At 32.3% G+C, this 15,373-nt stretch overlaps 1 protein-coding gene across 1 annotated transcript; it reads left to right on the top strand.

Annotated features, from left to right (window-relative positions):
* The first annotated feature begins 5,988 nt into the window (after positions 1 to 5,988).
* LOC125369766 (uncharacterized mitochondrial protein AtMg00860-like) lies at positions 5,989 to 6,967 on the top strand. Its single transcript, XM_048372826.1, has 2 exons — positions 5,989 to 6,172; positions 6,480 to 6,967. Exons 1-2 carry the CDS (start codon positions 5,989 to 5,991, stop codon positions 6,965 to 6,967), a joined length of 672 nt encoding a protein of 223 aa, XP_048228783.1.
* Positions 6,968 to 15,373: the final 8,406 nt, after the last annotated feature.

The following is a 15,373-nucleotide window of genomic DNA, read 5'->3' as shown; positions in this document are numbered from 1 at the left end:
ACATGTCAAATTATGGGTGATTATGGACTTTCTAGACTACTTATCTCAAGCAATCAAAGATAACTAGATGATCAAATCCTAGATATTGCCTTCACGATCTCTAAGTCTTAAGCAATATCCCTTCATCTTCATTTGGCATCATATCTCCATTCGGATTACAAAATAAAATTCTATCTAACTAATCTAAAACTATATAAGATTTACATAAGATTTAGAGAAATCTTGAGTTGCATTCAAGGGGAATTAGATGATAAAAGAATCTTACAACCTAGAGAAAATTAGAGAAAGGCAAGGAACGCAATCCTTATTTTCAAAGTACCAAATTAAGATATTTAACCATTCAACACAATCACATTGGTCTTTATAGTCCATAACCATCCATCATACCAAACATAATCATATTTTCTAAAGCATAAAAGAAATCGAGATAGCATAATTCAAGTTATTTGATCATTGCATGTAATTAAAACTAAATGGATATGAAAATCAAAATAATTAAATCATATTCAAAAATAAAATTCTCCTTATTTTATAGTGTAATTTTCGGCTAAAATAAAATTTAGGACATAAAGTCAACCTTCGACTAAACAGACTTTACTAATTTTAATCATACTAGGAAACCAAGATTTAATTTTAGTTGTAATAAGTTGTAGAGAATCAGAATTAATTAAATCATATTTAATTAATAACTAATTTTTTATAAAATATCCTTAATTTTAATTTTATGTTCTTTTTAGGGCACAAAGTCAAACATTAAGACATAAAGTCAAACTTATGTCTTAATTAAGAAACAACCTAATCATACTGGGATACTAACACATGAGTCCTAGGATAATTAGGATTAGTGAAAATTTTAATTAATTTAATCAAATTTAAAAATAAAATTCTCTTTTAATCCTTGTGATTTTAGGCTATATGTAAATTTAGGACAAGAGTCAAACTCTTGTCTTAATCTAGACAATTATATAGTCCAACTAGGGTTCTAAAATTACATATTCTTATCCTAAAGGACTGATAGTACTTATATTAATTAAAATAAACTTTTAATTAATCTCCTAATCATATTAGGACAAGTAATTATAATCCTATGACAACTAGGATATATCTTAAGACAAGGAATCACATACCAACTAGGATAAGGAAATCCTTATCCTTATCTAGAATCCCTATAAAGAAGGAAACTCCTTATTTAACAAGAATTAAAGCTCTAACAAGGCTAATTAATCACATTAATTCTAGAATTAATTGAGTCTATTAAGATTCACCAAGATCTATCATCAAGAAATCAAATTTTCTTTCGAACAATTTAAGATTATCAAGATTCAAATGGCAATCATCAAGAAATTAGGCAACTATACAAGGAACATGATCAAGACTTAAATCAACCTTCAAGATTGCTTCAAGAACTCATCTTATGCATAATCTAGATCTGATGTTCTTCCTTAAAAGGCTTACCATTAGGTCAAGAACACATACATATGCCAAATTCGTCAAGCAAACCTACACCATGTGTATAACTCATCAAATCAACACTCGATATATATGTTGTGTGCATATATGGTGTCACAATCGAATTTTTTAATTAATAATTGATATTCATTAGCATGTCATTAAACATGTCATTTGTATTATAATTATATATGACCTATTTTATTATATTATGTGGTAGATAAATAAATTATTTAGTTAAATATTGATTTAATTGAAAAGTAATGATTTAGGACTAAATTGGGAAGTTAGAAAGAAAGAGGATTAAACTGTAAAGTTTCTTATTTTTAAACCGACTTACCACCTCTTCATCTCTTCATTTCTTCATTTCTACTTGTACATCTCGTAGCCTCTTTTTCTTTGTCTCTCTCATTCTTCTCCTTCTTCTTCAAACCTTTCATTTAAATTTTGATTTCTTAATCAAATTCTACAAACTTTTAGTAAGTGACAATCTATTTCTTCTCATAAGTTTGAAGGTTTTGGCCTTTCATAATTAAGGGAAATAAAGGTGAGTAACTTTAATTTCTTTATGTTGCTGTAAATTAGAATTAATGATATGAAATTATTGATAATTATGTGTTTTGGAATTGTTTTAATCAAGAGTGAACATGCTATTACTTGTGATCTTGAAGCTGAAATTTCTGGGTAGAATATTTCACCTCTGATTTCGTGACATAGAAGCTTAATTTCAAAAATTTATAAACATGAAAATTGTAGGTATATGTCTCAGGAATATTTCTGTAAAATGGTTTTGCAAAATGTTGAGTGAGTATGAACTTATAAGGTCACAAATTGCTGCTGCTCTGTTTGTGGTTCAGCAGGTGACCTGGTTTTTGTGCTGAATTTTTGGGGAATTTAGAGGCTGAACCAGAAAAAGAGTTAAACATTAAAGTTGTTCATTTATGTGTCTAGTATATGTCTGTGAAATTTCATAATTTTTGGTTGAGTATATCATGAGATATATTGAGCTGAATATGGCCAGCTCGAAACTGTTTTAAGCAGAAATCAGACTTAGGATTCAGAAATTTGTTACTATTTTTGTGTTTCACAACTTGAGCTAGAGAACTACAAATTGAGTAAAATTAGTGTCTATAGAAACTTTAGGATGTTAAATTTATGTCTGCAGAGTTTCATCAGAAAATTTATTCATTTGGCTGGTCATTTAATAGGAAACTTTTTACTATTCTGTTTAAATGGAAATTGAAGCAGCTGTATTGAAATTGCCATAACTATTTTTATAGAAATGATTTTGAAGTGATTTTTTCTACTATGGTTTCTATAAAAATGGATGTTTAATTCTAGAAAAGATGGGATTTTTGTTAATTGTACATAAGTTTTGGTGTAATTTCTAAATCAGTACCTACAAGCTGCCTACATCAACAAATATGTTGATTCATTGTCATTCATCTCATGCATCATATTAACATCAAGAATAGATGTTATTTTATTGAAATGTGATATTTTATGGATATTAAAGATATGTATATTTATGCCTTATGATTGAATTGTATTTGTATTGAATATATAAATAGGTTCGTCCAAAGGCAAGGAAGTGGTAAGAGAAAAAGAATAGGATTACTTTGTTATCCTATAAATTTTGGTAAGTATTCAATAGACTAAACTATGTATATATTGAGTAGGAATTGCCATATTTGATTGCTTGATAATCTCTTGGTTGACTGAGTTGGTATTGTTTATGTTCTTGGCTTATTGTGAAGTGAATTGATTGTGATGTGTTATGAAGTGAATTGATTGTGATTAAGAATTGATTACTCTTGAATTGATATTGTGTGATCGAGAAAGCTGAGCCGGGCGGATAGCTACCCGAGTATGTGAGATGGCAAGACTGAGCCGGGCAGATAGTCATGTCAAGTGACCATTGAAATGTGAAAAATGTGAGGAAATGTGAGGATGAGTCATCTGATCCTAATTTGATGGAAATAATATGCAACTGAATTATTTGACTTGGTTGAGTTTGAGATTATTTGTGATTATGTGGGATGAAATTATTTGTTTATGAGAATAATTGAAATGGCTGATTTTGTGATTGTTAGTTAAATGCTGGTATAATTTTCTCTGTTTGATAATGACTTGATAATTCTTGCCTAATATACTATAGTTTAGTAAATTAAATGGTTATTTTGAGTCGCCAGCTCATTTCTTGGCAATTTCTTCTAGATTAGTGCAGTTGTAGATAGCCTTAGCTGTGCATTGCTCTCTTTACATCAATCAATATTATCAGGTGGGCCAGAGGAGTTATCTCAAGCATTGGGGCATTTTGGGTATTTATGTGAATTAAACTAATATATAAATATTCCTTATGTATATTAAGTGTGTTATGCCACTTAAATTGTATGAATGTATATTGTAACTAAGTAATAAATTATGTTTATAAAGTTAATTGTATATATTGCTATACAATTAGATGTTTTGGGTGTTACCATTTTTGGTATCAGAGCGGGAATTAGACCGCTGGGACATAAGTATGAGTACTTATCTTTGTGTTTATGTTATATTATATAAAGGTGTGTATGTGTTGTGATATGTTAAAGTGAGTTGGAATTTTTAATATATTCCAATGTGTTAAATGCTTCTTTGATTGAATTGATGGGAATAGAGGGAATTAAGAACATAACATGCAATCATATAGTAATTATGCACAAAGCATTCATTATTGTAAAGTTTGCTAATGATATAGTCATGGATGAGCAGTCCACTGGCCCAGTAGGTTCACATGAGTCCGTTTTTGCACATCATACTGAACAAGAATAGATGAATGAAAATGAACCATCACAAGGAAGAGCTGAAGGGTATGCTCAGCAAATAGCTAAAGAGTTAAGAAGGTTATCTCAACAACAACAACCACCACCTCCACTAAACATACCTACATTGGATGCAAACTTTGGAAAGTTAAGAAAGTATGGGGGAAAAGAGTTTGAGGTGACAACTGATCCAATTGTAGCAGAGGAATGGCTAAAGTCTATTGAAGGTCTGTTTACACAATTTAATACCCAACCAACAACCCAAATGTAAGTGAGTATGCAACCTCATTATTCCTTAAAAATGCTAGAAACTGATGCGAGACAGTCCCAGGTAGCCAGACACAACCATTGATCATGACATGGGAAGAATTCTTAAAGGAGTTTAAGGTGAAGTATATGCCATCAATATATCAAGAGAGGAAGAAACTTGAATTCTTGAATTGAAAAAAAATGAGATGTTTGTTGCTGACTATGAATTATAATTTACAAGGTTATCCAGGTATGCACTAGAGGAAGTGGCAACTGATGAACTGAAGAGAAATATATTTGGGAGGGGTGTGAGATTGGAGATACATGAAAAGTTGGTAGTGTAACCACCTACCTTTATTGCTTTATTGGAAGCTGTAACAAAACAGAAGAACTATTCTTAGAAAGAAATATATTAGAAGCAAAGAAAAAGAAGACAACTAGGATATTTATTCCATCTTTTCCTAGAGGTACCTTATTTACACCTAGGGGAGGATCAGGAAGTCAACGAGGAGGTTCTAGAGGAAGGGGGTAGTTATTAGTTTATAGGGCCAAGTACTATGACTTCGGGTAGAAGTGGTGGATCAGTGAACGTGTGAGGCAATTCTAGGTTTACAGGTAAAGGATATAGACCTGTTTATGGCACTTGTGGAAGGACCCATTCAGGAGAGTGTTGGGGACCGAGAGTGCAGGCTTGTTATAAATGTGGAAAACCTGGGCATTATGCCAATGAGTGTGCAGCAGGTAGAGGAGCATCTAGTACCTACCATTCAGGAGGACAGAGTAGTGTTGGGGATAATATAGTACCTACAACGACTGGTCGTGGAAAAGGTAGGGGAGGTAGAAGTGGAACTACATCAGCATATGTCCATACTGAAGATGCGAACCAGTCCTTACTGCAAGCAAGAGTGTATGCTGTTACGAGGCAGGAAGCAACTACTTCTCTAGAGATAGTAACTGGTATAATTCTTATTTGTGGGCTTGATGCAGATGTGTTAGTTGACCCCGGATCTACATGTTCATTCATTTCATGTGATTTTGCATTGAATCTTTAAGACATGACATTTGTGTTTCGATGCCTACTGGAGGAGTAATAATGGTGAATACTATAGTGAGGGCTTGTTTTGTGATGATTTATGGTACAAATATGCCAGTAGACCTAATTGTGGTCAATTTGTGAGATTTTGATGTGATATTGGGTATGGATTGGTTGTCTAGCAATTAAGTCATAGTTGACTGTTTAACGAAGGAAGTAAAAATGGTTATAGATGGGGAAATAAAAATAATGTTCATGGGTGACAGGAAAATTGTTCTTACATGTTTGATTTATGCTACTACTGCTTTACAATTAATGAAATCTGAGTGTGATGCTTATCTTGTGAATGTGTTAGATACTGGAATTGTTAGTCTAGGGGTTTCAAAGGTACCAATAGTCAAAGAATTTCTATATGTATTTCCATAAGAATTACCTAGGTTGCCACCTCAACGAGAAATGGATTTTGAAATTGAAACTATTCTAGGAGTTGCTTCTATTTCTATAGCACCTTATAGAATGGCACCAGCAGAATTACAGGAATTGAAAAAGCAACTTGAGGATTTATTGGAGAAATGTTATATTCGACCTAGTATATCACCGTGGGGAGTTCCACTGTTGTTTGTGAAGAAAAAAGATGGAAGTATGAGACTTTGCATTGATTATAGGAAGTTGAACCAAGTTACTATCAAGAACAAATATCCTTTACCTCGCATTGATGATTTGCTTGATCAACTCAGAGCGGCAGTTGTATTCTCCAAAATTGATTTGAGATCTGGGTATTGGCAATTAAAGGTTGGAGAGACTTCTATACTTAAAATGGCATTTCGGACACGATATGGTCATTTATGAATTTGTTGTTATGCCATTTGGTTTGACTAATGCACCTGCAGCATTCATGTCTTTGATGAATAAAATTTTTCAACTGTATCTTGATCAATTTGTGATAGTCTTCATTGATGATATTCTGATATACTCCAGTAATTCTGAAGAGCATGAGCATCATTTGAGAATAGTATTACAAACTTTGAGAGAAAAGCAGTTATATGGTAAGTTCAGTAAATGTGAGTTCTGGATTAATAACATTACATTTTGGGGGCATATTGTATCTGCACAAGGTGTTCAACCGGACCCATCTAAGGTGAAGGCTATTCAGGAGTGGGAACCACCAAAAAATATTTTAGAAGTTCGTAGTTTTCTAGGATTGGCTGGGTACTATAGAAGATTCATGAAGAGTTTCTCCATTTTAGCAAAGCCATTGACTAATCTGTTGAAGAAACAAGTGACTTTTCAGTGGAATGATAAATGTCAAGCTAGTTTTGAGGAGTTGAAAAATAGATTGATTACAGCACCTATACTTACATTACCTATACAAGGAGGGGAATATTTAGTCTATACAGATGCTTCACTTAATGGTTTGGGTTGTGTATTGATGTAGAATGGAAGAGTTATTGCTTATGCTTCTAAACAACTCAGACCTCATGAACAAAATTATCCTACACATGATTTAGAATTGGCTGCAATTGTACATGCTTTGAAAACTTGGAGACATTATCTTTATAGAGAGACATTTCAAATATTCACTAACCACAAAAGCTTAAAGCACATACCTACACAAAAAGAGTTGAAAAATGATCCTCAAGTTACTTTTCCAATTCCTGTAATTCCACTGTAGCCATTTTATAAGGTGTTATAGAAATAGAGCAACTCCTGGAATAGTTTCAATTTCAAAATCCACTTCTCGTTGAGGTGGCAACCTAAGTAATTCTTTTGGAAATACATCTGGAAATTCTTTGACTATTGGTACCTCTGAAACCCTTGGACTAACAATTCCAGTATCTACCAGATTCACAAGATAAGCATCACACACATACTTCATTAAATGTAAAGCAGTAGTAGCATAAATCAAACATGTAGGCACAATTTTCTTATCACTCATGAAAACTGTTTTTATTTCCCCATCTATAACCATTTTTACTCCTTTCGTTAAATAGTCAACTATAACATGATTTCTAGACAACTAATCCATTCCCAATATCACATCAAAACCTCGTAAATTGATCACAATTAGGTCTGCTGGCATGTTTGTACCACCAATCATCACAGAACAAGCCCTCACTATAGTATTCACCATTATTACTCCTCCAGCAGGCATCGAAACACAATTGTCATATCCTAAAGATTCAATGCCACAATGCATTTTCAATGCAAAATCACATGAAATGAATGAACATGTAGATCCGGGGTCAACTAATACATATGCATCATGCCCACAAATAGGAATTATACCAGTTACTATCTCTAGAGAAGTAGTTGCTTCCTGCCTCGTAACAGCATACACTCTTGCCTGCAGTAAGGACTGGTTAGCATCTTCAGTATGGACATATGTTGCTGTAGTTCCATTTCTACCTCCCCTACCATTTCTACGACCAGTCGCTGTAGGTACTACATTATCCCCAACACTACTCTATCCTCCTGAATGGTAGGTGCTAGATGCTCCTCTACCTACTGCACATTCATTAGCATAATGCCCAGGATTCCAACATCTATAACAAGCCTGCACTCTCAGTCCCCAACACTCTCCTGAATGGGTCCTTCCACAAGTGCCACAAACAGGTCTATATCCTCTACCTGTAAACCCAGAATTACCTCACACATTCACTGATGCACCACTTCTACCCGAAGTCATAGTACTTGGCCTTCTAAACTAATAACTGCCCCTTCCTCTAAAAACTCCTCGCTGACTTCCTGATCCTCCCCTAGGTGTATATAAGGTACCTCTAGGGAAAGATAGAGTAAATGTCCCAGTTGTTTTCTTTTTCTTTGCTTCTAATATATTTCTTTCTAAGAATAGTTCTTATGCTTTTGTTGCAGCTTCCAATAAAGCAATAAAGGTAGGTGGTTGCACTGCCAACTTTTCACGTATCTCTAATCTCAAACCCCTCTCAAATCTATCTCTCTTCAGTTCATCAGTTGCCACTTCCTCTGGTGCATACCTGGATAACCTTGTAAATTGTAATTCATAGTCAGCAACAGACATCTCATTTTATTTCAATTCAAGGAATTTAAGCTTCTTCCTCTCTTGATATATTGATGGCATATACTTCACCTTGAACTCCTTTAAGAATTCTTCCCATGTCATGGTCAATGGTTGTGTCTGGCTACCGGGATTGTCTCCCACCAGTTTCTAGCATCTTTAAGAAATAATGAGGTTGCATACCTCACTTTCATTTGGGTTGTCGGTTGGGTATTAAATTGTGTAAACACACCTTTAACAGACTTTAGCCATTCTTCTGCTATAATTGGATCAATTGTCCCCTCAAACTCTTTTCCCCCATGCTTTCTTAACTTTCTAAAGTTTGCATCCAATGCAAGTATGTTTAGTAGAGGTGGTGGTTATTGTGGTTGAGTTCATCTTCAGCTATTTGCTGAGCATACCCTTCAGCTCTTCCTTGTGACGGTTCATTTTCATTCATATGTTCTTGTTCAGTATGATGTGCATGAACTGACTCATGCGAACCTATTGGGCTAGTGGAGTGCTCATCCATGCCTATATCATTAACAAACTTTACAACAATGAATGCTTTGTGCATAATTACTATATGCTTGAATGTTATGCTCTTAATCCCCTCTATTCCCATTAATTCAATCACAGAAGCATTTAACATATTGGAATATATTAAAAATTCAAAATCACTTTAACATATCGCAACACATACACACCTTTATATAACATAATATAAACAAAAATATAAGTACCCATACTTATGTCCCAACGGTCTAATCCCTGCTCTAATACCAAAAACTGTAACCCCCGCACTCAAAACATCCAATTGTATAGCAATATATACAATTAACTTTATAAACATAATTTATTACTTAGTTACAATATACATTCATATAATTTAAGTGGCATAACACACTTAATATACATAAGGAATACTTATACATTAGTTTAATTCATACAAGTACCCAAAATGCCCCAATGCTTGAGATAACTCCTCTGACCCACCTAATAATGTTGATTGATGCAAAGAGAGCAATGCACAGCTAAGGCTATCTACAACTGCACTAACCTAGAAAAAATTTCTAAGAAATGAGCTGGCGACTCAATAACCATTTAATGTACTAAACTATAATATATTAGGCAAGAATTATCAAGTCTTTATCAAACACAGAAAATTATACCAGCATTTAACTAACAATCACAAAATCAACCATTTCAATTATTCTCATAAACAAATAATTTCATCCCACATAATCGCAAATAATCTCAAACTCAACCAAGTCAAATAATTCAATTTCATATTATTTCCATCAAATTAGGATCAGATGACTCATCCTCACATTTTTCACATTTCAGTGGTCACTTGACAAAACTATCCGCCCGGCTCAGTCTTGCCAACTCACATACTCGGGTAGCTATCCGCTCGGCTCAGTTTTCCCGATCATACAATATTAATTCAAGAGTCATCAATCCTTAATCATAATCAATTCACTTCATAAACACATCACAATCAATTCACTTCACAACAAGACAAGAACATAACCAATACCAACTCAGTCAACCAAGAGATTATCAAGTAATCAAATATAGCAATTTCTACTCAATATACACAAAGTTTAGTCTATTGAATACTTACCAAAATTTATAGGATAACAAAGTAATCCTATTCTTTTTCTCTTACCACTTCCTTGCCTTTGGACGAACCTATTCACATATTCAATACAAATATCATTCAATCACAAGGCATAAATATACATATCTTTAATATCCATAAAACATCACATTTCAACAAAATAACATCTATTCTTGATGTTAATATGACGCATGAGATGAATGACAATAAATCAACATATTTGTTGGTGTCGGCAGCTTGTAGGTAAGGATTTAGAAATTATATCAAAAATTATGTAGAATTAAAAAAATTCCATCGTTTTCAGAATTAAATTCCATTTTTATAGAAACCATAGCAGAAAGAATCACTTCAAAATCATTTGTATAAAAATAGTTATGGCAATTTCAATACAGCTGCTCCAATTTCAATTTAAACAGAATAGTAAAAGGTTTCCTATTAAATGATCAGCCAAATGAATTAATTTTCTGATGAAACTCTGCAGAAATAAATTTAACATCCTAAAGTTTCTATAGACACTAATTTTACTCAATTGGGGCTTCTCTAGCTCAAGTTGTGAAACACACTAAGTAGTAACAAATTTTTGAATCCTAAGTCTGATTTCTGCTTAAAACAGTTTCGAGCAGGCCATATTCAGCTCAATATATCTCACTATATACTCAACAAAAAATTATGAACTTTCACAGACATATACTAGACACATAAATGAACAACTTTCATGTTTGACTCCTTATCTGGTTCAGCCTCTAAATGCCCCAAAACTTCAGCATAATAACCAGATCACCTGCTGAACCACAAATAGAGCAGCAGCAATTCGTGACCTTATAAGTTCATACTCACTCAACGTTTTGCAAAACCATTTTACAAAAATATTCCTTAGACATATACCTACAACTTTCATGTTTAGAAATTTTTGAAATTAGGCTTCTAAAGTCAACAAATTAGAGATGAAAAATTCTGCCCAGAAATTTCAGCTTGAAGATCACAAGTAATAGCATATTCACTCTTGATTAAAACAATTTCAAAACGTACAATCATCAATAATTTCATATCATTAATCCTAATTTACAGCAAAATAAAAAAATTAAAATTACTCACGTTTTTTTTTCTTAATTATGAAAGCCCAAAACCTTCAAACTTATGAGAAGAAATAGATTTGTCACTTACTAAAAGTTTGTAGAATTTGATTAGGAAATCAAAATTTAAATGAAAAGTTTGAAGAAGAAGAAGGAGAAGAATGAGAGGGACAAAGAAGAAGAGGCTATAGGAAGTATAAGTAGAGATGAAGAAATGAAGAAATAAAGAGGTAGTAAGTTGGTTTATAAATAAGAAACTTTACAATTTAATCATCTTTCTTTCTAACTTCCCAATTTAGTCCTAAATTATTACTTTTCAATTAAATCAATATTTAACTAAATAATTTATTTATATACCACATAATATAATAAAATAGGTCATACATAATTATGATACAAATGACATGTTTAATGACATGCTAATGAATATTAATTATTAATTAAAAAGTTCGGTCGTGACATATGGTGTTTCATGAAAAGCAAACCTTAGATTTTCAGAAGTTTAAAGGTTCATTGTGCATCTTCTAAATCATATTCAAATCAAAATCCATACACACATGTACATGCCAAAACCCTAGAATGTGTAGTATGTGCGTAGTTTTGCTTTGATCATTAAGAAAATAATTCCAAATTGTTTTGAACGAATTTTGAACATCAAATATTCAAGAAAAGTTACTATAACAATTACCCATGCATTTATTCCCATCCAAATTTAATTAGAGATTGGATGTTGATGATCATATCAAAGTTGTCTATGTGCATGGCTTGGACTCCCAACACCCAAACCATAATCAAACAAGATCCAAAAATTCTATAAATTTTTAGTTCATAAGTTATATCCCTTAAGATTCATGTGCAGCAAGAATTACCAAAAATTAGAAATATATCTATGGCAATCAACAAAATCTCTAAAATAGCCCTAAAATTCTAGATTTGCATGCTTATAATCAATTAAAAATTATGCAACTATTATGACTAAATTAATCAATAGAGACTTTGATACCACTGTTAGGAAATTGATTTGAAAAACATCAAAGAGGCAACAGAAGTAATTTAAAACTTTTCCTTAATTCCTAAGTTGGATCTTATTGATTAAAATAATCATAACACATAAAACAAGCAAAGGATGGAGAAAGCTTGGAAATGGACTATGCTGCCAATTCCAAGTACTACTTCTAGATTTGTTGATTCTTGATTCTTCAAGAATGATTGATGCACTTTAAAGCTACTCAAATAACCAGCCTTTTTTTGGTAATCTACACAAACTTCTACGTAAAGATCTCTTAAATAACTTTTAAGAGTTTGAGAAGAGATGTAGGAGATCGAATGCTAGTTCCAAGTAAGGGGGATGAATAAATTAATCTTATGAATTGATTTACCTAGGGATTACTTCACAAGAGCATAAAAAACATGGCTTGCCACCCCTTACACATCTCTTTCTATATATATGGCCTTTTAATCAAAGTCCTTAAAGGTTTAAAAATTCTACAAAACCCTAGCTTATATTAAGTTCGGCTTTTATTTTTCTAATTGCACTTTGATTAATTAAGATCTAATCCATGGATAATAAACTCATCATAGGCTAAATACTATAGGCCTATTAGCTCTTAATTAATTAACATCTACTAATTACTCTGCTTAAGATTTACCCAAATGCTTAAAGGCTCATTTTAATGCTCACTTAAAGTCTATTTATGTGTGACATAAAAGGTTTTGAATATGTTGGCAATGAATATGGATTATGAATTAAACTCCTTCATTTCAAGGTTAATTCTCTAATGAACTTAATCCATATTGATAGATCAAGATTAGCGTCTAGTAATGCATCATGACCACCCAAATGTATAGGAATAATTAAAGTGCTTTAATCAACCTTTATAGTGAATAATCTTATAATGTAATTCAGTCCTTTCATTATACTTTTATCCTAATTGATTCATAGAGTATGGATGCAAGTTTCAACTCTATAATTGAACAAATCATACTTGTTCTTGATAATTGCATATACTATTTTGAATAGGATCTATTAAACATTTTATAATCTTTATTCATACAACTGTGCATAAAGATCTTCATGTTAATGCATATCAAGAATCATCGGGATAATGACATATTACGTTAGGAAATAAATTCTTTATTAATAACTTATTATCTTCATATGGCTCTTACTATACCCAATGATTATCCTTTAAGCACACCATGAATAGGAGGACAAAACTCTATAATTGATAGTATCAAACTATAGTAATCTTCTGTTAATGCATATAAAATAATATACTATTATTAGGAGTATAAGGATCACGTCTTACATGATTGTCATAAGAATATTATCCATAGATACTTGGGACAAATTCCATATAGACTACTCTGTAAGATCATGTTTAATGAGCTTGTTTGTAACAAGCACCCATATGCTTATCTCGGAATCCATATTCCTCAACCTTATAAGATAGATAGTGATGCGCGCTATCTGTATACGGCAAACACCGATTATTATCAAAAAATACAATGATGAATAAAAGTATCATTCTACTATGGCCTAATTGGGAGTACTACCTCCAATCATGTACTAATGTTTAGCAATCTTAAAAATAAAGATTAAAACAATTAGTAGACTTATCAAAGATAAAGCCTAGTGAATCCCCCTAATAAGTTAAATATTTCATGAAATAAATAGTAATTAATTCCAATCAAGAGTTGAGGTTTAAACCTTGCTCAAGTGATTAAACCACTAATTCCTAAGAGGAGGGAGATGAATCTCTTCTCAAATTCACTTACTTAGGTCATGTATTAAAATTAAGGAACTATTAAACTAGAGAATCTTGTAGATCTATCTCTAGTATCTCAATCCTTAAGATGTGCTCAATTCATAAAAAGTTATCTCTAATCAGTTTATGAAAAAAATCCCAAACAGTATGTCGACTTATCAATTGAAATAGATAATTAAGTAATCAAAGGAAGAAAACAACTCATAGAAAACATTAATTGCATTGATTTTGAATCAATTCATACAAAATAAATTAGGGTTCATAAAAACTCAAATAGTAAGAAAATTAGTTTATAAACATTACAATAAAGAAATAAAGATTAGGGAAAGAAGATCTCAAACTATTTATGGAAGAGTAGGGATGAAAATCTGTAACTTGAATCCTCAATCTTGGAAAATAATGAAGGAATTTATGTTCTTCCTTAAGAAATGACCAATCAAAATCCTAAAAATAAAAAGAAAAATAAAGTTTCTAAGTGTTTCTCTCTCTAGAAATGAATAAGATGACGGAACTCCTCTAAAATAATCCTAAAAGCTCCTTTAAATAATGTCTTCTTACATTCCATACGAGGACCACATGGGCACCACATGGTCATGTCACGTCCTATGATCAACTTACACTTGAAGCCATCCTTTGGGTCACATAGGAAGATCACATGGGCATGTCCTCTTCTTGTGTCATGCCTTAGACAATCTGCTAATTTTCACAACTCACGGGGAAGTCCATATGAGTGTATGCTTCCTATGTCATGCCTTCCTTCATTCTGGCACTTTTTGGACTTCACACGGGAAGTCCACACAAGCAAGTTCTTCCCATGTTATGCCCGTGTGGGACTCCATCTCTTGCTAAATAAGTGATTCTTGATTTCCATGTAGTTTAATGCCAAACTTATTTTTGTTGTGTAAGCTTTGCAAAGAACCTAAAAGGGACTAAAAACAAGCTCTACCAAACAAATTAAATTCAATTTAAGTAAAATCAAGATAAAACAAGACTCAAAAGTAAGTACTTCTAACATTTATCAAATTTCCCCACACTTGCAATTGTTTGTCCTCAAGCAAATTGAATAGAATAAAAAACAAAGAGATGACAAACTCTCTCTCAAATAAATAGATATCAAATAATTTAAAGGCTAATCATTCATGTCACCACAATCTAGAATCATTAGCTAAGACTTGATTCTTAAACAAAATACCAACTTCTAAGGTAATCTCATAATAAGAAGCAAAGGGATTCAAATATTTGACATTCAAAGTTAGGGAAATGAGCATTCCTTCCAACAACTCAAAATTTCAAAGATAATAGAGATAAAGATTTTTTTCCCCTATGCACAAAACATATTCTCATGAAGTGCAATTACTTATTA

This window comes from Ricinus communis, chromosome 4 (genome assembly GCF_019578655.1).
Source record: "Ricinus communis isolate WT05 ecotype wild-type chromosome 4, ASM1957865v1, whole genome shotgun sequence".
NCBI lineage: Eukaryota > Viridiplantae > Streptophyta > Magnoliopsida > Malpighiales > Euphorbiaceae > Ricinus > Ricinus communis.
The sequence above is the reverse complement of the archived record's forward strand: the minus strand, read 5'-3'. Positions and strand labels throughout refer to the sequence as shown.

Coding starts and splice junctions, on each gene's coding strand:
- LOC125369766 (XM_048372826.1), top strand. CDS start 5,989: ATGGATTTTGAAATTGAAACTATTCTAGGAGTTGCTTCTATTTCTATA. Junction 6,173..6,479: donor TGTGAAGAAAAAAGATGGAA/GTATGAGACTTT, acceptor AATTTGTGATAG/TCTTCATTGATGATATTCTG.